A 27,023-nucleotide genomic window follows, 5' to 3' on the forward strand; every position below is an offset into this window, starting at 1 on the left:
ACATTCTTACATACTCCAAACATCTCCAGGAGGAAACACAAGAAATTGGTCAACATGGTTGTCTCTGAAATGGTAAACTGTAAAACGGGCACTTGGGAGGCAAATGGATACAAACATATTCTGCATACACTTTCAACATCTGGAATCTTTACCATGGACGTATATCCTCTCAAAAATTAAAATACTTAAAAATGCAACAGGCCCTTTTTCTATCCTTTCCCTCCAATTCACGGTTCCCTAGAATCAGGCGGTGACCACATGACCAACAAGCAGGAGCAAACCCCATCTTTCCGCACCACTATGGCCACCTTCCTACCACTGCTTCACTGCGTGGCTCCTCAGGGAGACCGCTCACTTACTGACAGACAGCTCTGTCTACCTCGTGCCTAGAACTGTGCAGAGCAGAAAACAGGCCTGATCCATCAGTACTCCTGGATCCGACATGACCTTTAAAGGGAAGGCCACCCTGGCCCCTCAGCAAAAGCTCCCCTTCAAGCAAGACCTTCATACCTTCAGCAGCAAGAAACACTGGCCTCCCCCACCTTGTTGGAAATCTATTTAAAGGTGGTGATGACATTGTGTATACTGTGCATTGAGTTTCTCTGGGGTTGAACTTAATGCCTAGGAGATGTTCTTATGCTATAAACAGGAGAACATCCTGGGAGAGACTGAGTTTGACAAAAGGTCTTACTTGCTCCGAGAATAGATAATAAAAACGCTTTGGAAAAATCAGCTGGTGCCTCTATAATTAAACTCAATACAACACCAAAGCCTTCTGGAGTGCTGGGAAGTCTGGAAGCAGGACCGGCACCTGCAGGGACAGCTAAATAAATCGCACCCGAATGGAGACGGAAAGATGAGGGTAGCTGGGTTTGGAGTGTCAAAGGGAAGACGACAGGTGCTCATCCAGCCTTTAGATGAAGTGGCTGCCGCTGCTGTTTCCGATCCATTCATCTTCAGTGAGGCCAAGCTGCCACCCGCCTCTTGAAAGAGCAGGAACATTTGGAAATGTAAAAGAAGGCATCAGAGCGAAAGGGAAACTTTTCTGAAAACAGCAGCGCATTGCAGGGCCACCACATGGCTGGCCACACCACAGACCTCGTCCCCAGACCCCTGTGGATTAGGGCACCCTGTGCTGAACACCGGCGACACGACTGAATAAACACCTTTCTCGGTTTTCTCAACCTGCCCTTGCACAATGCCTCACCAATCAGAGCTTGAGAAACATGCACAGGCAGGTCACCCGGGTCGGCCTGAAAGGTCCTTCTGGTCCCCAGGGCTCTCTAAGCCCTCAGTGTGTGCTCAGCTGCCCCCCAACAATGAAATCCTAATCCTCAAACCAGAACTGTTGTTTCAGACACGCCCTGTGACAGCTCTCTTTTCAGGAAGCAGTTCAGTATGTCTCAGTGGGTCCCTGCAACACAGTAACCAAGAGCTGAGCAAAGTGAGGTACAGAGGGGCTCCCTACAGCCCCCAGTCCACTGTGCAAGCCCTCCACCCGCTCATCAAGCCGGTGACTGCCCCTGAAGAAGCACAGCAGAAGCTGGGAACCCAGCCGATTCGCCCTCTTCTCTCCCTGTCTATTGGGAATGCTTAAGGTGAACTGATGGGATGCTTGGCCCTTCCAGGCTCAGGTTTCTAGGGAGAAATGGCATGTCACCTGATCAACCAATCCATCTGGCATACGCCTCCATAGGAATTCCTCCTCCAAATAATGAAGAAACCTCAAGGGAGTGTTCTAATTGCACCAAGAGAGTATGACAAAGCACTTTCTCACACATAGCTTTTGCTCTTCATGACAATCCTGGAAGACATGACTACTCCTGGTTCCCCAAAGTGGGAGCTGAGGCAGTGAGTGAGCAGCTGTGACCTGTCTGAGGCCACAGAGACGGACATGGCAGACCGCCTGTAGCCTCTATGCCCCAGCTGCTCCCTGAAAACATCTCGTCACAAAATGCCTCACAGTCCCAGCGTTTAGACCTCCTTTTTGTTCAGAAGTCATCCACTGGGTGGTGATCATGCGTCGGGGACTGTGCCGGGTGCCGGGGTGAAAGGCAGAACTTATGGTGGAGGGAGAGCACAGTGCAGGCAAACAGACCACAGAACAGGAATTAGGCTACGGTCCGAATGGGATACTACAAGAACAGAGTGAAGGAACGTCTGACCTAGCCTGGAAGTTGTGGGGGGTGGAACAGCAGAGAAAGTTCCTCAAGAAGAGTGACCCCTTGACTAAGTCCTCCTCACAGACTAGGAATGAGGTGCAGGCGGGGCTACAGCCGGAGAGGCACCTTACAGATCTTGTCTCTGTTGGAGGAGCAAAGGGAAGCCCCTGAGGGCTCTCACCAAGGGAATGCACAAGTGACTGGAGTCCTGGCTCATACGGGGACGGGAGACCTGGAGAAGGATTAAGGCTAGGATAGGCAGATGGGTTGAAGGGCTCAGTGGGCAGCCGAGGAGGGATGGGGCTGGGGCGGGGGGCAGGGGGTGAGTAGGAGGTAGGAGTGGTGGGCAAAAGTGAAGTGAGCTGATTTAAGGGGAAAGTAGGAGGAAAATCCATGTTCTGACCCATGAATTAAAAAGGAAACATCCAGGGGCTCCTGGGTGGCTCGGTCAGTTAAGCATCTGACTCTTGATCTTGGCTCAGGTCATGATCTCACGGTTCGTGAGACCAGGCCCCACATCAGGCTCTGCACTGACAGTGTGAAGCCTGTTTGAGATTCTCTCTCCCCCCACCCACTCTCTCTCTCAAAATAAATAAATAAACATTTAAAAAAATAAAAATAAATAAAAATAGCATCCAGTGCTCCGAGGCTTCGTCCTTCCCCACGTACCAGCAATTGGGCAGGTTGAGGGTTATGCTGCCCTGGATGTTAGCTCCAAACTGCAGGTACCCCAGACTCCCCAGACTGATGTAGAGCGCGGTGATGATGGCCATTCCCACGTACAGGATGAGCGGAAATTTCCGAGGATCCTTCATTTTGTTTTCAAGGGGCAGAACCTAGAAGAGTAGTGAGAAAGAAGAGAAAACACAGGAAAAAGCAACATTAATGGTAAAAATAATAATAATAATAATAATGGTCTCAGAAAACAGTAACTGCTTTATTCCCATGGGACAGAGACAAAGTCAACCTATTTCCTCCAAGCTGGAGGAGACCCAGAGCCCCCCCTTGTGAGACAGGAAGTGCGGGGAGGTGGGCGCAGGCAGGACTGGGACCCAGGACCCCTGGCAGGCCAGTGCTCTGCCTTCGGCTCCAGGAGGCCCTGGGCTGGGGGTGCTCTGTGCCCCTCGGTGCAGCCCCACGGCGGCCGGCAGCTCTCGTACCTCAGGCCCACCCGGCATGACAGGAAGCAGACTTCACCTGAGACCACAGCTCTGCTAACCTGTCTGAAGAACGCAAAGCATAGGTCAGGGGACACTGCCACTCTAGTTTCCAGAAACGGCTTCCTCAGCTTCAGAAGGGCAGGTGCCAGTGGTGACAAGTGAAGAGATGGAGGGAGCATGGGTGTCACGATTTAGAGGACAGCAGAGATTCAGGGGTGCAAAATGTACACCAAAACCCACTTTCCAGGCTCGTGGTCACTGACCTTGCCGCCTCCGCCCTCACAGTAGAGGACATTCCAAAGCAAAGCAAAGGCCCCTTATGAAAACTGGCTCATCTCAGAATAGGGAAAACGGCAGGCGTGACTGACAAGCTTCCCACCCTGCTCTCACCTGCACCTGGCATGGCTCACGAGGCAAAGCGACAGTGTCGAGCTGTCCCACAAGCCATCTTTGATCTTGTCATGCCACGCAGTTTCCTTGAACACCTGCGATCATGAGGCAGAGTGGGTCTGCGCCAGACACACCCCGGCAGACACCGCGGGCCCTCTGCAGGCTGGGTGCTGTGAGGGCCCACAGCCCTGCACTTCCAACCGGCCCTCAACACCGCACCCCTGCCCCCACCAGCGCAGGGGGCTCCAGCTTCGGCTGACCCACATCCAATTAGAAGTTTCTAAGCTTTCTCCCGGTTACCTTTTACGGAGCATGTAGAGAGCCAGAGAGCAGGCCGTCTGTCTCCTCCATGTCTGCCAGGCCTGGGCCAGTGGCACAAACACAGAGACTACACTGAACAACGAGTGAGCAGGGGCCCCACACCCACACACGCTCAACAGCCCTCAAGTCCAAACTAAGGGCCGAAACAGCAGTGTTTTCTCCCTTGTAAAAATGGAAAACACAGAGAAATCTTAAGTAGCAGACAATAGTGACCATAGAACGGCGCCATATCCAAGCCTTGGCTGATGAAATGAAGCAAAGAACAACTTCTGCATTGTGCTGTCTGGGAAACTGGAAAATTCCATACAATGCTCCTTAAGAACCAGGATCCCCAGGCAGCTTTCCGCATTCCCTCAGTCTCTCCTCTCCAGTCCCAAGTACTTGAGGCCTCTTACTCACTGCTACAATTGGGGGCTCTGTTTGTGAGTCAAGGGGAGACATGCTTCTTGGGCAACTCACACACCGATCCCTGAGAAAGCCTCCCCGCAACGGTAGGGCCTTAACACATCCCATCAATCCCACCAGGACAGCTCCTTAGTATTTCACAGAAAAACCTATTCAGCTTCTAAGTTTTCTTAAAAGTGTATAAAGTGACAGGGAAATCAAGTGGAGATAAAAAGATAGTCCATGAAAGGAAAAGTGTCTTCTTCCCTTTTCCTAAGCTGCTGGCCAATGGTGTCAATAGTTTTCTTCAAGGAAAAATTCTGGAACTTTATTATGAAAAAATATAAATAAAAATCAAATTAGGTGCAACTGAATGGCATATTCCTCTCTATAGGAGAAGAATTTGGTGAAATCACAGCAATGGTAGGGGAAGCTAAGCGAGCAGTGAGAGCTAAGGCTATTTTTCTCCACACAAAAGAATACGCACACCAATGTTCCAGGGAAGAGGATTTTTTTGTGTGGCTATTGATTTAATGATAAAAACAATAGGGCCGCCTGGCTGGCTCAGCTGGTTAGGCATCCGACTTCGGCTCAGGTCATGGTCTTGCAACTTTGTGGGTTTGAGCCCTGGGTTGGGCTCTGTGCTGACAGCTCAGAGCCTGGAGGCAGCTTCGGATTCTGCGTCTCCCTCTCTCTCCACCCCTCCCCAACTTGTGCACGTGCTCTTTCTCTCTCCCTCAAGAATAAACATTAAAAAAAATAATAAAATCAATAGTATTACTAATAAAATAAAAATTACTTAATACTAACTCTGTGCCAGGGACTATGCCAAGTACTTTACACACCTCTCATTTAATCCTAACAACTACTAATCATCAAGTTCATTTCTCAGAAGCAAACAGCGAAGAAGTTAAGTCCTCACACAAGGTCGCACGGCGATTCCCTGGCAGAGCCAGGACTCACCTGGAGTCAGTCCAACTCTAGACCCTGTGTTCCCAACTGCCAGGGATTATTGCCTATTGCCCAACAGGCGATACATGGGCAACAGGCGGGGTTTGAATGCAAACATTCTCAAAGTCACATACAATTTATTTCCAAAAGCTGGAGCTGGAAAACCCCAGTGAAATCCCTGAAATGCTGTCTGAGCTGGCCGGTAAGTTCCAGAAGATAATTTCTAATAGCATTTCCTCAGCCTTCCGAAAAGCAGACCTCAAGGACACCGAGGGTGACAGAGAGTCACAGTGAAGCTCTTACCATCCCAATGCCTTCAAACGCAAAAATGGCCGTGCCGAAGAACAGAGGGTAGGTCTTCCAGGGGGCCACCAAGGGGAGGCGGCTGGGGTCTGGGATATTCTGAAAGAGAAAATAAAACAAAGCAAAGGCTATCCAGAGATTCAAGATTTGAACTCCAACATCAGACAGGCCATGACCATTTCTTTTTTTTTTTTTTCATGACCATTTCTTAAATTGAGGGTCCTCTAAAAGGGGGAAGTCTGACACTGACAGATGATTTGGGGGACATTTAGTTTTTGTGTTTTTTTGCCCTTCAGGCTTAGAAAACCCTATTTGCTTTGGGAAAGACTACATCCCACTGTACCATAAAACACTCCAACGCTGGTGCTTGCATAAAAATAGTCACATTCTTTCATTAGGTAATTCCATCCCCCAAAATTGAATCCAAGTCAGAAAAAAAAAATCCAGAATATAAATGTTTGTTTTTAAGAGAGAGAGAGAGAGAGCACATGAGCAGGAGAGGGGCAGAGAGAGGAGGGGAGACAGAGGATCTGGAGCCCGATGCAGGGCTTGAACCCACAAACCATGAGACCATGACCTGAGCTGAAATCGGATGCTTACTTAACCAACTAAGCCACCAGGTGACCTGACTCTTTGCCATTTTAAAAGTAAAAATTGAGAAAACTAAGAGCACATGAAAAACTGCTTATGAAACAACAGTGAGAAAATTAAGTTTTTTAATTTACACATTCACTATAATACAACTATGTAAACACTCCACACAGATAAAACTGCTGTTCTCTTTCTTTCTTTTAATTCTTATGAATAAGTTTGGACACCTGAAACAACTTATTGATACACACATGATAGGAGTTATTAGAACATTAGGGATAAAAATAGCAAAAAAAAAAAACAACCCAGCATTTACTATTACAGGCAGACGAAAACCATGGCACTTGTCAACCACAGGTACAACGTAAAGATGTCCAAGCAAGGAGGTGCAGACACAGAATCCTAACCGACTCACCACTGAACACAGGCCCCCAGTAACAGAGCATGAAAGGAACTGGACCCAGCATGGGACAGAACAGGTGTCCTTTCAGAATGTGGCTTTTTAAACTATGCGAATACACTGCTTAGATAAATGTAAGAAGTGATTTTTAAACTGCCTTTATAATGTTTTGAAATCGATTTAACTCTAGAGGTATTTAGATAAATACAGGGCATGCTCTGGCAGTATGACAGAACAGTATCAGTGAACAAAAGGACACCTAATATTAATCTCTATAACAGGCTTCTCTTTGAAAGTTTTCAAAGCAATTATACTATAGTCTCCCTGAAATATAATTTTAAAAATACCTTTTTTTTCCTGAACTCCTGCTAAGAAATTGCTTAGATCTCTTTATAAGAAGTATTTCAGTACCTGGAATGAAGACAGACTAATAAATATTTTTGCTCTACAAGGAGACAAAGAGTGAAATTACAGTGCCCTGTAATTATTCCTGAGTCACAGTATACCTTCTAGAAGCTTGCTGGAAACAGGAGCGATCTGCTGGTTAGTGGATGACTATTATCCAGCCTCATACGTCAGATCTGGCTGAGGTATCAGAGAGGGAATTTCAGGATACATGTCTGGGGATACTGGGAATGAGGCCAGCAGAAGGAACTTATAATTCTACATACTTGATCATTGCTACTGACTTAGAGCCCAACCAATTAAATGGAAAAAGTTTAGGGGCACCTGGGTGGTTCAGTCAGTTAAGTGTCTGACTCCTGATTTCAGCTCAGGTCATGCCTGATCTCGCAGTTCATGAGGTCAAGCCCCACATCGGGCTCCAAACTAGCAGTGCATAGCATGTTTGGGATTTTCTCTCTCTCCCCCTCTCTCTGCCCCTCCTCTGCTTGTGCTTGTTCTCTTTCTCTCTCTCTTTTCCTGTCTCGCTCTTTCAAAATAAGTAAATCTTTTAAAAAATGGAAAAGTTTAATGTGCAAAGAAACATACAAATTAAAATCAGCTCGTTATTAACGTATTACCTCCTCAATTCTATGATACTATTAATTTCAATGATAACAGCTTCATGAGAAAATGCTGTTAAATGTACATGAGGATTGCAAGATGAACTCCAATTCTGGAAACATCCTAACTATGAAAAACTTGCATCTCAGAATGAAAGAAATGCAGTGATAAAAACATTTACTGGGAGGCCCGTCTGGGGGAGACCCTCTGCTCAGGACTACGCCATCTGTCATTCCAGGTGGTGGAGACATGGATACACCTGCACAGGTGGAAGACCTCAGTCAGCTTCCCGTGACGGTGGAGCAAGCACACCAGCCACACGCATGCTCGGGACCAGGGAAAAGTTCAGGCTGGACAGCAGGAGAAGACGCCAAGACAAGACCGCCGCAATAAAGCAACAAAAATGACCCAAAGGGAGCATCTCGACTTACGCACATCAAAATGATGCTGCCTGACTCATAGCCAAACCAGCATCCCCCTACACTGCCCCAGTGCACAGAGCACTGTGTGATCACACACACCTCCTGGTTAAGCCCAGAGGAGGCTCACACTCACTCCCAAGAAGTGGGTAGGGCTGCCCCATCTGCAAGTGCAGGTTTGCGCTGCGCACAGACAATGCTCTGAACAGACACTGCCTTCAGCTGGGATGGAGATGCTGTTGGAACCCACACTCCTATCCCAGCCCCCTGACCATGGCAACCACCACTGTCCAACGACCTGCAGCGGTTTAAGACTAAATGCAGTGTTAGGGGCACGTGTACCCCAATGTTTCCAGCAGCCCTTTCAACAATAGCACAGTCATGGAGAGAGCCTAAATGTCCATCAAATGATGAAGGGATAAAGAAGATGTGGTTTATATATGCCCTGGAATACTACCTGGCAATGAGAAAGAACAAAATCCTACCATTTGCAGCAATGTGGATGGAACTGGAGGGTATTATGCTAAGTGAAATAACTCAGAGAAAGACGGATATCATATGTTTTTGCTCATATGTGGATCTTGAGAAACTTAACAGAAGACCATGGAGGCAGGGAAGGGGGAAAAATAGTTACAAACAGAGCAGGGAGGCAAATCATAGGAGACTCTTAAATACAGAGAACAATCTGAGCGTGGATGGGAGTGGGGGAGACGGAGAGGGGAAAGTGGGTGATGGCGTTGAGGAGGGCACTTGTTGGGATGAAGACTTGGTGTTGTATGTAAGCCAATCTAACAATAAATTCTATTTTTTAAAAAAAGACTAAATGCAGTGTATGTGCACATCTATGTGAGGTGGCCTCGCTCCCTTTAATGCCACTGCAGTGTGTCCTGATTCAGATCTCTAATTACAAAGTCAAATCATGCATTTATGTACCCTTCCTTGTTTTAACTTAATTTGCCAGAGGTGGAGAAGGAAACTCTCTGGAAATGGTTAATCTTGCGTCCATGAACCCTCCTTCCATCCCCAACAAAAATGGGCCATGGATGGCAGTTTATTTTGTTTTTAAGAAGTAGTTCTGCAGAAGAAGAGTCAGTATCTGCCATGCACCTGACTTACTAAGCCAGGAGAAAAACAGTGAATGCTCACCGAGCACAATGTTAATCTAAATTCATGATGTCACTTCCTCAGTAGAGGAAGACCTGCCTTACAATCTGCTGCCTTCCTAGAAACCGTATCAGTGAGTGGCCGGGTCACTGTTGAGTAGACCCTGTGAAAATGAGTTCATGTTCACCTGTCAGACTAACCAATATTCAAAAGACTGATGCATCTAGTGTGGCTCCGATGGAACGGAGCCTGTATGAAACTGGTAAATAGCTTTTGGAAAAATCAACTTGGCAAAATAAAAATTCAAAAGTCCATACTCTTCAGCAACTACGCCTCTAGAGAAATACCTCGGAGGAGTATTTCTACATGTCCAGAAAGAGAAAGGCCGAAGAGGGGTACCTGGGGGGCTGAGTTGGTTAAGCATCCGACTTTGGCTCCGGTATGATCTCACGATTTGTGGGTTTGAGCCCCTCATCAGGCTCTGTGCTCTCAGCTCAGAGCCTGGAGCATGCTTCAGATTCTGTGTCTCCCTCTCTCTCTGCTCCACCCCTGCTTGTGCTCTGTCTCTCTCTCTCTCTCAAAATTAAATAAATGTTAAAAAAATTTTTTTAATAGAAAAAAAGAAAGGCCTCAGAAAACTCAGTCATAATACTAACATAATACTAAAAAATTATAAATGACCTGACAGTCCATTGCTTGGGGACTAATTAAATAAACTGTGGCACATCTATTCTCTGAGATACTATGTAGCAATTAAAAAGGATGAGGTAAAACCACGTGCATCAACATGGAAAGCTCCCTGCCACACTGGCACTGGCCAGGAAAAGAAAAGGCAAAGTAGATGAATAGTACATCTAATAATTTTTTAAATTATGTTAAAAACAAAACAAAACATAATTTGGTTTTCTAGAGTTCTCTACGTACTAGACACAACTCAAACCAGGATGCTGTCTATGTTGTGTGTAAATGCGTTCATAGGACCTAGACAGAGACAGACCAAACACACACAGTGAGTAACATACTCCTATTTGATTCACTTGCTTGTTCTGTTTGCTTCTTTGACTATATCCTAGGCAGAGGGAGGGCCTGGGTTCTTACCTGGACAATGAACTGGTAGATCATAACCAGGCTAACCAGCATGGTGATGTTGGCCAACAGAGAGAAGATGGACAGGACTCGGAGGTTCCTGATGAAAACCAGCAGCACCACGAAGGGCAGGAAGGCGAGCATGTAGAGTCGTGAGTCCATGGTGGGCGTCAGAATCACAGTCTCATTGTTGTGGCAGTTGTTGGTGGTCCCATTGGCCGCTTCTATCACCTAGAATGAGGGGCAGAAGAGCAACAGAAAAGGTTTCTCAGATGACAGAGGACAGTGGACTTTCCACCAAAAAGGGCTTGTAACTGGAGGCTCAGTAGGAAAACAAGGCCATACAGAAGTCTGTGGTTGGTGAACCGTCTTCAGAGATCTGTGCGGTTCATCGGCAACCCAGCTGTCTGAGCTGGGTTTGATCACATCTTATCTAAAGACAGGAGGATCGACAAGATATCTTTAAGTTTCTCAGTGTCCTAGGTCTTCAGATGAAATTAAACTAAAGACACTGTTCTACATAATGTGTTACAAATCTTAATTCTTTTGTTGACCCAAACTGGCTTAGCAGGAATCCTAAACTCAAAATCCACTTATCTCTTGCCATTCTCTCTCTCTCTTTTTAACAAGGGCCCTACCTGTTTAAAGTTGTCAGCCAGAAAGACAAAATAGACACAGCAGAATCCCAGCTGCGTGACAATCAGGAAGAAGTCCACCAGGTGCCTGTAGACGGGGAAGGAAGGAATACGCAGACCATGAGAATCCCCGAGAGAGGTGTTTGGACAGTGCTTCCTCCCAGGCCGCCACAGACCCTCCCACCAGGTGACAATGATGAGTGTGCCCTGACAAAAGGAGAAACAGGGTTAAGTACCACCAGTCTGGAGCTTTGGAGGAGGGTGAAGAAGACGCTGTGTATGCGGCACCTGAGGTCCCCTTCCTCCGTCTTGTCTAGAATGCTGCATGGGGTCGGGCGACCCCGAGATCAGAATGGCTGGAGTGGAGCACACACACCAGGACCAATGATCAGCCCTTGGCCTCCTCCTCCCCACGGCCTGCGTATCCTGTCTCATTGTTTGTTCTAAAACTACAGGGGAAACGGCATAAAACCCCAGGAAGTGAAGCCCTCCACGCTCTCTCTCTCTAATACAAATCTAAGAAACAGCCTCCTCTCTCATAAGCACATAGAACCCGATGCACCCAGAATGCTGCTGGAGGCACTGAATGACAGCTGGTAACAACCTGGAGGGTCACCAAGAGGGAAATGATTAAATCGAGTGGTATACAGCAGGTAAAAAGAATACGTTAAATCTATATGATAGGTCCAAAACCTTTAATAGAAAAAAAAACCCCAGCTTCTAAATAGTACCTATAGCAATGCCGATTTGTATAAAAAGTGTTAAGAACATGTGTATGTTTATATACATACAGAAAATGCCAAAAGTATACCCATGCAAGTGTGACCAGTATATACCTTTATTTTTCCTTTATGAATGCCTATCTTGCTCAAAAAAAAATTTTTTTTTACCAAAACACACATTAATTTCATTAAAGAAAGGAAGGGAGAAAATAAGGAAGGAGGGAGGAAGGATGGGGAGAGAAAGGAGAGGGCTGGGGAGAGGAAAAGAGGGAGAGAGAGAGAAAGAAACAGAGAAAGGAGAGAAGGAGAGAGAAGAAAGGACGGAAGGGAGGGAAGAAAGAATCAATCAACAACCGGCCAACCAACCAGCTAACCACTAACCAGTGGTGGCCGCTTGGCACTATGGCTTCTCCCAGTCACAGAAAATGATTCTGCTGAAAGAATCACAAAATAAACCTGTGTCCCAGGAGGAAGTTGACTATGTGTGAAACTGTAAAGGTCTCCCTATGGCCACAAAAAGGGAGTTTTCCTGGAGAACACAGATTTAATGTGGTTCCACTTAAAAAGAATATAAAGGATTCAGCCCTTGATATCAATTCTCTGCTTCTAAATATACCATTTCCTCAAACAGGAAACAAAAATTAGAATATTTCTCTCCAGGCATCTGGAAACTTACCATAAGGAGAAATTTCCAAGTACCCTCCTCCCCCCTCCCCTTGAAAAGTCTCTTTTCCCAATAAACCCATTTGTTCTAGCTCAGCTCACCTCTTCCTTGAAGCCTTCCTTCCCCTGCCCAGGGCCCTGCCCTTAAAGCACCTATCAGGTGCACTTCTCATCTGGCACAGGCAACTGTCCTTAAATCTCCTCAGCCCCTAGGATACACTTCTCTCCCGTGACACTTTCTCTACCGGTATAGACTGCTCCTGATCTCTTGTCCTTGAGCCTTCTCCTTACAGAGACTGCATATCCTTCTCCTTATAGAGACTGCAAGTCCCTAGAGGGCCAGGACCATACTCTTTACCCCAAGGGGCTCCCCCTTTCCCTATATGGAGAATTATTCTGCATGACTTATAAGAGAGTGCTTAAATATCTTTACTGAACAAATGAGCAAATAAAAAATAACCACCGGTCATAGACTGCCAAAGCTGGAACAGCTAGGTTATCAGTGAGGAAACTGAGGACCAGAGAAGAAAGGGCTCACATCGCCGTGGTCACCAGATGACTGTAGGCAGAGCTGAGCTAGGAGCCAAATCCACCAAGCCAAAAGATGGTCTTTCCACCTCTTACAGCGTGTGCCGCCCCCCACCTTCCCGTGTGAAGGCCTCCCCTCTGTGGGGCCACAGCTGCAACGGAGGAGGAAAGTGGTTACCTTCCCCAGTGCGCGTGGTTCCGGAGCCAGGAGCTGGGGCTGGATTCCAGTCCGTACATCACTGTCTCCCCGTAGTCCACAAAGGGCTTGTTCAGTCTGGGAGGAGGGGAGGGAGAGAGGAAGGGCAGAGTGCGTGGGTTCGACAGTAAGGGACAGCACAAAGGTAGCTCACCGAGACCCGGGCCAGTTCCCCACCGGTCACCCTGGAGAAACACTGGGTCCTGCATCTAACGCTTTCAAGGATTAGAAATCTTACATCAACAGGTCAGTTCCTTTCTTATAATTACCGACTATCTGGCAGAACCATTTCAGTGGGGTAAATACTACAAAGCACATAAAAAGAGAATGTGGGCGCTGTCCACTGGGCATGAGTAAATATGACAGATGACAACAAACCACAAAAGAACACAAAAATAACCGGGGAAAAGGAGTTCTGTGATAATCAGCAGCCGCCTTCAGCTAGCGCGGAGAACTTAGAGTGACGTGCCCAAGTCCTCTCTTTCAGCTCGGCTAGCAGAACCCCAGAGGACCATCTGGCAGCTCAGAGCGCGCTCACCTGCGGCAGAAGTGGTGAGCACATTTCACCAGGATACCCATGCAGTGCACGGCCACGATGCCTATCACCAGCAGGCTGAGGGGACCCATCTGGGGACAGGTGTTGCGGGCAAGAGAGAGAGAGAGACAAGCAGGTAGAATTAGGAGTGAACCCAATGGAGAGTGGATCCGCAAACGATCACATCGCTACTAAGGCACTTTCCAGTGACAGAACTTCTGGCACAATATTCAGGAGCGAAATGTGATCGTGGAGGCTGGTTCAGGGAGAAGGGCATCATCTGAACCTTAGCATGCTTTCAAAAGGATTAACCTCGTGGAGAAGAATGACACAATATAAGGCTGGTCCAAAACAGCGGCAAATCAGCCAAACTGAAGGCTCCTGTGATCTGGGAAGATAGCACGGGGAAGGGGTGGAGAGAAAGGGAAAGTTCTCCTTAGAGCAAGGCCAGATCAGGAAAACCAGCCCTTAGCTAAGGGCACTCCACGTCTCTGAGCTAACTTCAACTCTAAGAGGAACCAAATGGTTTTAGATTACAGTCTGTAGGGGGAAGAATCAGAGCAGAAAAATAAAATTCTCACAGTTGGCCTCCTAGGGGTGGGATGTGGAAGGACCCTGTAAGAAACTGACAGACTTCTGTTACGCAGTCATTACTTACTATTATTGACAGAAACTCCCTGAGACATTTTAAGAACATCCTCCTCACCCCAGAGTAAGCTCCATGAGGGCAAGAATCTTCCTCTTTTTTAATTCACTGATAATATTCAGAGCCTAGAACAATGTTTAGCACACACAAGGCCCTCAATAAATATGTTTAAGTGAATGAACACCTGAATATTGCTCTTTCTCAGCTGAATTAAAGAGAAAAGCTTTTTATTTTTAAGTGTTTTAAAAGAAGTGAATTTAAAAACACGCACACCATTTCCTAAAATTTGTCATGATCCTTCCCCCTGCCAGTGCAGATCCTTACCAAGATGCCTGCATTCTTCACTGCCAGAGGCAGCCCCAGGAGGCCGGTGCCAATGTTGCCTTTTAGCAGGTGGACCAAAGTCTGGAACCATCTGAAAGAAGGCAGACAAGGGCATGTTAACAATAATGACAGCTAGCATTTATTAAGCATGTAGCACTGTGCTAAAGGTTTTCATGCCTTATCTCATTCAATTTCTACAACAACCCTATGAGATATGTGTTAACTTTATTTTACAGATGAGGAAGACACTTGCTCAAGGTCAAGTACCTAATAAAGAGTTCGGCCAGGATTCAAACCCGGGCAGTCTGACCCGTGAGCCCTCCCCTAGCACCTGTGCTCTCAGCTCCGTTCCCTATGGGATCTCCAAGAGCCCCATTTTTATGGCAGATTAGACCAGAGGCTCCCTGTAGGCACTTTACCCCTTCCTAGTAGGTGTGGCCTGGGTTTCATCAGAATTGCCCACTATGGAGACTCATGTCCAACACCACAGTGGAGGATGGCAAGTGTTAAGTGTGAAGGACAGACATTGGTGTAAGGGAAGAATGAGGGAAATAAAAAAAGTAAAAGCTCAGAACACTTAAAAGAAAACTATATGCAAAGTGAACAGAGTAAAAGGAATACGGCACCACAACTGGCCAGTCTCTGGGATACTATGTATTTAAAATAAAAAGTCAAATGCCAGATCCTAGGAATGGAGAAGCCCTCTTCAAATGTCCCCTAGTTTATCCTTCTGCCTTGAGGATGGAGTCCCCCTCACCTATTACAGACTGTCTCACGCTGTGATTATAAAGCCTCTCCCACATCCTCATTCCTTTTTTCACTCAGCAAATACCATCTGCTCTGTGTAAAATGCTGTGCTCATACCGTGGTAGAAATAAGTATGAATCAGATATGGACCTCAGTCTCTAGAAATTAATAATGCTTCAATGAAAAAAATAAGGCAGATACATTAATAACCACCCAGGCAGAGAGATGCCTTCTGAAGTGCCCAGGAACAGTGCTCAGGGAGGAGGGACAAGTGAGGGTCCCAGAGTGAAGACCTACGCTGAGCCTAGGGGGACAGGCAGAGCTTGCAAGGAGGCCCTGGGGAAGAAAGACCTGGGAATACGAGCCTAGAGAGAGTCATGGGGCATCAGTACAGAGGAGTGTGACTCCTCAAAGGACTGACAGCAGAGGAGTGGCCTCATCTGCCGTATCTTCTATCCCGCTACCTCCACAAGGGATACAAAGCAGGTCAAAGACAGCCCCCAATACACAGATTCACTCAGGATTTGGCCCATGGCACCATCTGGAAATTCTTCTGCACAAATACCCTAAATCCCTCCTAAATGATGTTTCCATATATTTCTTCAAATCAGCAATTCAGAAGGAACCAAAAGCAAATAACGTATGTTAACTCATAAAGACCATAATAAATATGACCTATCTCTACTCTTTGGAATGGAATTTTACTTTTGGTAACATTTCTCCTTCTACCTCTAGGAAGAAGGCCTCTTGACCTTCCCACTGCCCCCAAGCTTTTCAGGAAAGATGCAGAAAATGTCTTTGAGTCTAAATGAGAAGAGGCTGAGCACTCTCCTGAACAATCCTGAGGAAACAGCCTAAGGACCACACGAGTAAAGGGGTGACACCTTCATTATCAGCAGCCAGTGACCAGAAGATTATATGCAGGATGATGAGCCAAGAAAATGTCTATCTTAGCAAATGTTTAATCCACTCGAGGCAAAAGTAAACATTGTAGCAAACCCACCTGCCTACCCAAAGCCGCCCCAAAACACCCCTGAGCTGGGTTTTATCGGAGAGCAGGTCCCTCTTAGCCCTGACTCTGCCAGTAACTCTATATGGCAATTCCCTTTCCTTGTCTGGACCTTAGTCTCAGCTGTCGAGTGAGGGGACTGGCTAGGACAGCATCCTTTCTAAGGTCTCTTCAGCTCTGAAACGCCAGGATTCAGGGCAACTGGCCAACATTACTCTCTTTAATCAATGGCCCCAAGGTGGGATAACCCAAAACCACGAGTATCACAAAATCAACTCCATGGACTGCAAAGTCTTAACTATGGGGGATATAAGGAGGAAACCTTGCAAATCTCTGTAGTTTGGTTTACGTTTCAAACCAGTAATTCTTATACTTTTTGGTCTCAGGAACCCTTTATGTACTTATAAAGTATTAAAAATACCAAGTAGCTTTTGATTGTATGGATTATGTCTGTTGATATATATTACAAATTAAAATTGAAAAAAATTTAAGTATGTATTAGTTAGTTAAAATAACATGGGAATAAAATAAATATATTTTATTTAAATTAATTTATTTAAAATTAAATTAATTTAAAAATAAAATTATGTTAACATAAATAACAGATTTTTAAATTTATTTTTTATTTTGTCTTATTTTTTTATTTGAAAGAGAGAGTACACAAGCAGAAGGGGAGAGTGAGAGGGGGAGAGAGAATCAAGCAGGTTCCATGCTTAGCACAGAGCCCAACTCGGGGCTCGATACCATGACCGTGAGATCATGACCTGAGCTGAAACCAATGGAACCAACTAAGCCACCCAGGCGCCCCTATAAATAACAGATTTTTTATACTTTTAAAATATTATTTCATTGTTTAAGATTTTATTTTTTTAAGTAGTTTATTGTCAAATTAGTTTCCATACAACACCCAGTGTTCTTCGCCAGAAGTGCCCTCCTCCATCACCACCACCTCTTTCCTCTCCTCCCCCTTCAACCCTCAGTTCGTTTTCAGTATTCAATAGTCTCTCAAGTTTTGCGTCCCTCTCTCTCCCCAACTCTCCCTCTTCCCCTCCCCCTGGTCCTCCATTAGGTTTCTCTTGTTTTCCTGTTAGACCTATGAGTGCAAACATATGGTATCTGTCCTTCTCTGCCTGACTTCTTTAGCTTAGCATGACACCCTTGAGGTCCATCCACTTTCCTACAAATGGCCATATTTCATTCTTTCTCATTGCCATGTAATACTCCATTGTATATATATATCACATTTTCCTGATCCACTCATCAGGTGATGGACATTTAGGCACTTTCCAGGTTTTGGCTATTGTTGACAGTGCAGCTATGAACATTGGGGTACATGTGCTCCTATGCATCAGCACTTCTGTATCCCTTGGGTAAATCTCTAGCAGTGCTATTACTGGGTCATAAGGGAGAAATAAGATTTTTTAATGAAAGGTAATTCTATTTTCTAAAATGAAGACTGGCACTAATTTACTTTTTTTGCAAATTTCTTTAATGTCTTGCTTGATAACTGCATTATCTACTTCTGCATTAAATCTGTTGTGATATGGTGTTTTGGTTGAAGTATATGAAGAAAATCTGTCCTCACAAAGCCATGCAGTTGGAATGTGTTTTAATAGTCTCTTCAGATGATTGTGGTAGTTTCCTTTTGATACTACACCAATACTTGACATGTGGCGGTTTCTTAGAAGTTAGTTAGTTACAACATAGAGTCTGAACTTTTCAATATCCTCTCAGATTAAAATCTACCGGTGATCTTGCTCTTTGAATGGATCTTTTCCCCATGCACAATTTTCTAATATCACACTGGCCATTTGGAAGATACTGGTTCCGTGAGTTATGCAGATCTTCCAAACACTGGTACATTTCGTTACATAATGCCAGAAAATCTCACATTTATTAATATCACTGAAGTCTTCTTTTATTTTTTTAAGGGAGAGAGAACACAAGTTGGGGAGAGGTAGAAGTACAGAGGGGGAGAGAGAGAATCTTAAGCTGGCTCCATACTCAGCATGGAGCTTGACATGGGGATCAATTGTACAACCCAGGGATCATCTATTGAGCTGACATTAAGAGTCGGATGCTCAACCAACTGAGCCACCCAGGCACCATAGAAGTCTTTAAGTAGAGGGAAGCTGTCAAGGTCAGTGTTGGATACCTGGGGGTTTTTTTAGTTTTGCTTGAAAATTTAAATTTTACTGTGGGCCACAAATACCACTGATTGTTTTTCGTGAGGTCACGGTCTCATTATTTTCATTTTCAAGAAAATGTCTGCCAAGTCCTTGGGTCTGAAAAACCTACAGCTTGTTAGTTCTTCCTAGCAAAAATAGTGTTATACAAAAAAAGTAAAACAAAACAAAACCCAAGTAGCTAGTTCAGTTCACAACCCAATCACTCAAGGTCTTGTCCTTGAGACAGGTGTCATGCTTTGGTATGCAGTAGAGGTATTTCACATGTACTTCCCATTCTGTCCTGCAGATTATTAAACCTGTACTGAAGGATTAAGTATTAAAATGAGTGATTTGACTGTTTCATCTAGGACCTGCTTAAGTGAAACTGGCTTATTCTTTGTACATGTGTGGCCGAGAAAAATATGATGACTGGCCCAAGTTGGTAGTATTATCTTGATCTATGCTAACACACCAGCAGTTTTACCCACCACTGCTGTTTAACCATCAGTGTAAATGTGAACACAGTAAAAAGGCAAATGACATTTTAGCATTAGTATGAAAACAGTTTCAATCTCACAGACTTCTTGAAATGGTCTTGGGAACCCCAAAGGGTCACACTTTGCAAACAGCCGCTCTAGACCACATAGAGCAGTCAACTGGTTTCTCAGCCTGCCACCCTGGGGGAAATGTACCAAAGCTCAATCAACAGCTGGTATAATGTAAGTCAACAGGGCAACAAGAAGAAAAGTACCCAACAGAGTAACATGTGACTGTTGTCAAGGCAGTCAACAGCTTGACAACATCAAGTGTTAGGAAATAACCTCACTATACACACCATTATGGAAGTGTCTGGTGTTCCTATTTGCACCCCTGATAAGGGATTTTTCCTGACTCCTAACCCTTAGAAGAGCCAGGTATATACAAGCATGTACTTTATTCCTTGTACTTTGTTCCACGCTCTTTGCTCCTGGACAAAGCAGATAAGAGGGTGGGGTAAGGCACAGTAGACAAGGACTCCAGCTCAGAAGCTTGTTTCTAACATCCTGACATGTGAGAGAGCTACCTGAGTTAACAAGTTCTTCTGACTCAGCTTAATCATACCTGGCATGCTTTCTACACGTGCTGGGGTGGATCCAGCCTGAGTAACCACTTGGTTACTCAACCAACCCTCCAAATCCCAAGGGAGTACTTTTCCCTCTACCACTTGTAATATCGGACATCACTTACCAATGGGCTTTCCTTGTCACCTACCCTACAGCACAGAATCAGGGCAGGATAGGCCCTCACAACAAAGCGTACCCCGGAAAATGTCCTGGTACAAGCCCGAAAAAGGAATCTCCTGATCACCTCAGTTTCTAACAAGCAAGGAGAAATCATTTTGGGTTGATACTAGTTATAGCCCAATGTGAAAAAAGAGATATTCAGAAGAGCTGACAGGCACGCATAACTTTCAATACATACAAAACCTGTGAGCTACCATCCTGAAGTTGCTAGTGGTTAGGTTTGAACTTCAGAGAAATCCCTTTCAAAATGAAAACCTAGACCCTATATGACAAGCACTGCACAGACAAGCTGATACCTGATAACAAGAGCGAAAACTGGAAGAGGAACTAGAGGGAGAGAAGCTTGGAGGAACAATTACACAATGAGTGTGACTTCTGAAGGGAAGCTATCACATGTCCCTGTCTGCATCTGGAGCTCCTCTGCTGGGGGGATGCCCTCTGGGTGGACAGGTTAGGGGAAACAGGGGAACGAGGGGAAACATGGTCCTCGCTGGTGCCGGTTGTTCTCTGCACAATCTTTCCCATCAGCTAGCACTGCAAGCAAATGGGGGAACCTACAGAAGCGTGCCACATGAGACGTAAGCTATAGAGACTGAATCTTTAGGAGTAGAAATCACCGAGTAGTGATGTGGATAGACCATATCCTCAGGCTCTATTCCAAGAGAAAATGTCCTGCCCCAGGAGAGCCTGCAGCCAAAGGGAGCTTCACCAGTAATGACCTCCAAGAGAAGTTTCAATAGCCTCCTTGGGTAGAGTCACACTGGACAGCACAAGTCTAGCACATAAAGGATCCCTCAATAAGTCACACCCAACACACAAAGGAACACAGAAAGGGTAATGGCTAAGTTTGAGGAATAAACAGAAGGGGCCAAAAAAAAAGATGGAATGCTGGGGTATAGAGAAAATATCAGAGGTATAGGTGAGGTTTAGGACTGAGTATGAAAACTCGGTGGGGTAGAAAACCCTCTTCTGAATCTTCTAATTCAAGTGGGTGAGCATCAGACAGTCAGCATACCTTCACAGTGGGGTCCTCAACTTCTTCTTATGTTTGGGGAAACTGAGGCCCAGAGAGAGCAGTCAGATCAGTCTTGGGATTCAGTTTCCAGGAATAAAAACTTAAACCCTCCCTAGGGAATGCAAAGCAGACCTCCTCTTCTCAACCTCTTGAATTTTTAAATGCAGGAGAAATTATTTCTTCCTCCCTCTTATCACTTCTTCAGCCAAATCAACTGGCTGTTTCATGATGGGGACAGAAGTCTGGGCGGAACTCTGCAAAGAAGTTTCCAGTTGAGTCTAGAGATATTTGAGGTTCTAAGACAGATGACCCATGCTTCTGAATTAAGAGAATCTTCTCTCTAGAGGTTTCTCTTATGTTCAGCACCAGCCTTCAGGGACCAATGCAGCTGAAAGGAGCAAAGAATACAAAACAGATGGGAAGGTGGCCGGCAAGGGGCTCAAATCTCAGCACTGTTACTCACCCAGTCTCTTTATGTCTTCCTTCCATATGTAAAGTGGGGAACTGATAAAAAATGGGGGAGCAAAAGTACCTCTAAGGGAGACTACATTACGAACACAGAACATAGGAACATGAATCCCACCCTGGAGGGTAAAAGAAACTTACGTTGTGCTGTTGCTTTCACCAAACCGCTGGTAAGAGCTCGGGGAAGAGAAGTTGTTTAGGCCTTCGGATGGGCTCTCCTCGGGGCTCACGTCCGTGGAGCTGTAGTCATGGTAGTCCTCGTTCCGAAGTCTTTGCGTGGACATGGTAGCTGGAGGGACAGGGTCAGCATTAAGACCTCCAGACGCCGGGGCCTTTAGCTCCAAGCCAGTGGTGGGCTCTGGGGCAGAAGCAGCCATTGTCACAGCAGCTTAGTCACAGCTGCACTATGAATTAAGTACAGTGACAGGGCCTGATACCAAGGGAAATGGAAAAAGTGCAAAGTACACATGGGCTGGCTGAGCTCACGCAGCTTCTGTCTCCCAACCTTCCCAGTTAGCGCCCCGCTCATAAATTTCTAAATTTGCCACCGCATACCTGGGCAGAGCAAAGGTGAGGCGCTGCACAGGATGGGTGGGGGAAGATGCAGACAGGTGCTGCCAGGAAGCCTTCTATGTTCCTTAGGTTGGGAGTAACTATCCCCTCCTCTGGGCTAATTTCTTTGAACCTTGAACAACAGTTATATTGTATCTCGGCCCATGTTCCCCAGGAGCAAGCTCTCAGAGGACAAGAACCTGGATATTCCCCACTGCATCTTATTTTTCTTCTGCATGCCTTGGAAAAATCACTTTGTTGCATTCAAGGAACCCCCTCCAAATCACCCAGTTCTGCCCAGATTCGCCCACCAGGTTCCAGAGCCACAGATGATTTCCTTTCCCTCTCCACTATGACCTCTGGCCCATCCTGTACATTTTGAAGGTCACCAGCAACCCTCATCCCCTGACCCCGGGACTCTTTTCTTGCAACCAGCCTGAAATGGAAGAGCTCAGCAGCTCAGGGGAAGAGCAGGAGCCTGAGAGGACTCGCCATTGGCCTCATCTCAAGACCTCCCCTCCACAACCCTTCCTTTTTTATTGTTACGAGTTTGCCAACTTTTAAAAGACGGTGAGGGCACCTGGGTGGCTCAGTCAGTTAAGCATATGACTTCGGCTCAGGTCATGATCTCACAGCTTGTGGGTCGGGCTCTGTGATGACAGCTCAGAGTCTGGAGCCTGATTTGGATTTTGTGTGTGTGTGTCTCTCTCTGACCCTTTCCCGCTCACACTCTGTCTCTCTTTGTCACTCAACAATACATAAATGTTAATAAAAGAAAAACATGATGGTGAATGAAAAAACCCTTTCTGTCGTGTGCTGGGGAAGGATGGCAAGGGTATTGTCCCCAGGGTGGAATTTCTTTATTTTTAATTTATAGTTTATTGTCAAGTTGGTTTCCATACAACACCCAGAGGGTGGATTTTCTCAGTAATGCTACTACAGAAAAGAGAACGACGACTTCTCTGAGCTGCACGTTAAGGATACGTTTGGGGAGTTCTGGAAGCCTCCAGAATCCTAGGCACTATGCTAAAAGAGCCCTCAGAGGTCACCCTCCAAACTCCTCATTTTACAGATGAAGAATCAAGCCCAGAAAGACATGGGCCCTGTCTGCTATAGCCAAGTAGCGGCAAAGCAGGAAACCTATATCTGCTGCCCTGCGCAAAGCTGGAAACATCTACTGAATGCACTGCCACCGGCAGTGAAGGCAACAATGAAAGAAAGTCGACTTCCTGCCCTCCAAGAATCTGCAGTGGAGTGAGGAAAGGATGCGTACACTAGCAATGACAAAGAAAAATCCTCTGGCACTGGCAGACCGGCACAACAGGCGGCCCCCAGGCGAAGCGCCGCCCGTGTCTGACGTGCTGGCTCAGATTCCTGGTAAGGAGACAGGACCGATGGTCATCACAACACGCCATCTTGCCCAGCCCCCAACACTTAGCTGCCGGAGGACGGCTCTGGGCTGTGTTCCCCCAGGTCAAGCCCCTGGGGACTCTTTGGAAACTGGCCCTACTCGGGCACCTAAGTGATCCAGGGTGATCTCATTTTTCTCCCCAAGTGTAACAAAGAGAGGACCCACAGAACCCCACAAAGCGCCGGGCAGAAAGCCAGTAAAGGCTGTGGAAGTCTCAGAATCCCGCCCAGCTTCAGCACCAGGGCGACTCGGTTCCACACCTAAGAGGGAGGGCATCATTTACTCACACGGTGGAGGGATTCAAAGAAGTCATCTAGTTCTGGGGCAGTTAAACTCATAAGAGGATCAGGGCAGAAAATCTATAAAATATCTTAACATGAGCAGATGAAAGCTGCTATTTAGGCAAATCCTAGTAGGTCGGTTTCCACGTACCGCAGAAGGCCTGGGTTCTAAGGCTGCCTCCTTTCGCCAGTTTCCTTACTAACTTGGAACAATTCTTTGATCCCAAATGTGCAGAAAAGGGTAGAGGGCAGTGAACTGAAAGATCTCTCAGCATCTCTCTAGCTCCAACATTCCAAAAAATCAACTAATTATTCACGCAAACAAAGGAGAATTTATTTTCCAACATACCAAAGTGTCTGAGGAATAGAGCCTATCCGGTGGCTCCTGCGTAGAGAGAAGGGACAGAACACAGGGACTGACAAAGTCCCCTACCCTCCTCAACAACGTAAGAACTGCCGTATTGATTGCTTGGCACAGATGCTCGATTTATTTCAAACACTGCAAAGAGGTGTCTTCAGGTTGTGTATAAAAACTGCAGTTACCCACAGCACAATATTGCTAAGAAACTGCTCAAAAAAAGAAGCTGAAATCTACAGATCGAAAGTCTGAGAAGCAACTACAGGATGTGGGAGATGTGGCCTGGCCGCTGCACACATGCTGAAAGAAAAAATTAACATTATTTATAGGTTTTTAGCTGATGGTCAGCTCAACAGAAGTCAATGATTTAATAACAGATGCCAAATAAGCTAATTCTAGGCTGTACTAGGATGAGAGAGAACCCGGGGTAATTGACAGAATTGCTGGATATTCTGGTCCAGGCAGTACACCATAAAAGGAACAATGCTAAATAAACTGTGCTTTAGTCAGGGCTCAGCACCAACAGGAGGAGGGGCTGGAAAACAACCAAATGAGGAATGACTAGAAGCAATGAGAAAGTTCAACCTGGAGAACTGGCAACTTGGGAGGTATAAAAACTGCCTTTAAAAGCTGTCCTATGAGTAACACTTGTCCTGTGGGTCCTCAAAGATGAGTCAGAAAGAGGGTTGGAAGGTGGAAAGTAGAGGGAGGCAGGCCTGTGGCTAGACAGAAGGAAGAGCCTTTCTCAGAAGATGCCGTCCAATGGAACAGACTGGAGATGGTTTGTTCCCCATCCCCGGGGAAGTCCAAGCAGAAGGCCCTTCTCAGAGCTGTGAAACAGGGGTCCAAGCACTACAGAGGGTGGGTATCACGCCCTGGAGTTCCTTGTCACTCTTTCTGGCCATCAAGGCAGCCTCCTCTTGCTCTCTAGCTGTCCGCACTGAGTGCTAGCCTCCAAGGCCACCCTGCCTCTGGGCCCCCTTTGATGAAACCTGGTGTCCAGGTCTATTGTACAGTTGCAATTTCTGCCCTGTGGGAGATTTTAATAGCACCTGTTAACTGTTAAGATGAGGGGAATTATATGTGAGAATTTAAGACAGACTTGTCCTTTAGGCTCTTGAGGACAAAGAAGAGAGTTTATACCTTATGTGTGCCCATCAACACAAACTCGACATCTTCAGTTGCAATATAATAGTCCATCATTATACTGATATAATAATTTGTTTCACTAGCTCCCAGTTGTTGGGTATGAAGCATATGCTTTCTTTTTCTTAATCTCTCATATCACAGCTAATAAGAATTTATACACATAGTTTTTAATTTTGGAGATACATCTTTGGAGTAAAACTAGGTGAATACCCTCATTTTTATGGTCCTTGCCATATAAATGATTGAACTAACCTACAGTGTCACTAACAATATGACTATCTCTTCATAACTCTGCTAATGTTGGCTTTTATAATTTTAAGTTTTGTTCTTTTAAATGGATGGGTGATGCCCTATACTTTTTTTATTTTACATTCTTTGATTTCCAGCAAAATAAGAACTGAGCATCTTTCATCCACCTATCGGCCTCACATTCAGTCACTTTTGAGAACATCAAAGTGTTCTCAAAATAACCATTCAAGGGTTTACTGATTGGTTTCTAGTTCAATAAACAAGGCCAATTCTAACAAAGCAATTGTTTGTTGCACTGTTTCAGTACAATAAACAAGGCCAGTTCTAACAAAGGAGGGAGAGTCCATCTGTACATATTTACAGCTCTCTTTTGGGGCCTATGGGAAGGTCAGAGGAGGGGAAAAAAAAGGAATGGAGGGAGAGAGAGACAATACTAAAGTGTTCTTTAGCTTCATTATCAAAAACTGAACAATACTTTTACAGGTGACTTGTAAACACATAAAAAATTATCCACTAAAAACTAGGAGAATTTGTAAGTTCAGCAAATTTGCAGGATACAAAACTAGTTGTATTTCTATGCAATTGTAATGAACAATCAGAAAATTAAATGGAGAAAATGGTTCCGTTTACAATAGCATCAAAAAGAATAAAATTCTTAGGAATACATTAAACCAAGTAGGTATAAGAGTTGTACATGAAAACTATAAAATAGTGTTGAAAGAAACTAAAGGCCTGAAAAATTGGAAAAAAAAAACCATCCCAATGTTCATGGATCAGAAGATTCAATGTTGTTAGGATGGCAACATTCCCAAAACTCATCTGCAGATTCAGTGAAGTTGCTATCAAAACCCTACTTGCCTTTTTGCAGAAATTGACAAGCTGATTCTAAAATTCATATGGAAACTCAAAAGGCTCAGATTAGCCAAAACAATTTTAAAAAAGAAGAACAAAGTTGGAGGACTTCCCAATTTCAAAACTCCATTCAAAGCTACAGTAAGCAAGACAATATGGGACTGGCCTAAGGACAGAAAAATTGATCAGTGGAATAGAACTAAGAGTCCAGAAAGAAACCCTCACATCTATGGTCAACTGATTTTTGACAGGGTGCCAAGATAAGTCAATGGAGAAAGAATCGTCTTTTCAACCAATCGTGCTGGGACTACTGGACACCCACGTTCAAAGAATGAAGGTGGAACTCTCCCTCACACCATATGTACAAACGAACTTAAAACGGATCAAAGACCTAAACACAGGGGCTAATAGTATAAAGGGCTTAAAAGAAAATACAAGCATAAATGTTCATGACCTCAGATTGAGTAACAGTGGCTACGTATAACAGCAAAACCACAAGCAAAAGATAATTGGCAAAGTAGAGGTTATCAAAATTAAAAAACATTTGTGCCTCAAAGGATACCATCAAGAAAGTGAAAAACAACCCACACAATGGGAGAAAGTTTCTGCAAATCATATTTCGGATCAGAGACTCAAATCCGGAAAACAGAAGAACTATTACAACTCAATAATAAAAAGACAATCGAATTAAAAAATAGGCAAAGCATCCGAATAGCTATTTTGCCAAAGAGGTGAAAATGGCCGATAATCACATCAAAAGATACTCAATATCATTAGCCACCAGGTAAATGCAAATCAAAAACCATAGTGAGATACCTACCACTTCACACCCCCCAAGATGGCTAAAATCAAGGACATAATAAATACTGGTGAAGCTGTGGAGAAACTGGAACCCTCTAACACAGTTGTGGGAATATAAGATGATGTAGCTTCTTTGGGCAAAGTCTCACCATTCCTCA

At 45.2% G+C, this 27,023-nt stretch overlaps 1 protein-coding gene across 1 annotated transcript in view; it reads right to left on the bottom strand.

Moving 5' to 3' along the window:
• SLC36A1 (solute carrier family 36 member 1) overlaps window positions 1-27,023 on the bottom strand; it is a 46,917-nt gene that overhangs the window by 15,593 nt on the left and 4,301 nt on the right. The window contains exons 2-9 of the mRNA XM_029942996.1: window positions 21,354-21,501; window positions 14,526-14,616; window positions 13,559-13,647; window positions 13,003-13,098; window positions 10,915-10,999; window positions 10,289-10,507; window positions 5,672-5,770; window positions 2,832-2,998 (exon numbers count right to left, since the gene is read on the bottom strand). Of these exons, the coding sequence (XP_029798856.1) occupies window positions 2,832-2,998; window positions 5,672-5,770; window positions 10,289-10,507; window positions 10,915-10,999; window positions 13,003-13,098; window positions 13,559-13,647; window positions 14,526-14,616; window positions 21,354-21,496 (989 nt within the window). The 5' untranslated portion in view covers window positions 21,497-21,501. The remainder of the gene's footprint in view (window positions 1-2,831; window positions 2,999-5,671; window positions 5,771-10,288; window positions 10,508-10,914; window positions 11,000-13,002; window positions 13,099-13,558; window positions 13,648-14,525; window positions 14,617-21,353; window positions 21,502-27,023) is intronic.

This window comes from Suricata suricatta, chromosome 6 (genome assembly GCF_006229205.1).
Source record: "Suricata suricatta isolate VVHF042 chromosome 6, meerkat_22Aug2017_6uvM2_HiC, whole genome shotgun sequence".
NCBI lineage: Eukaryota > Metazoa > Chordata > Mammalia > Carnivora > Herpestidae > Suricata > Suricata suricatta.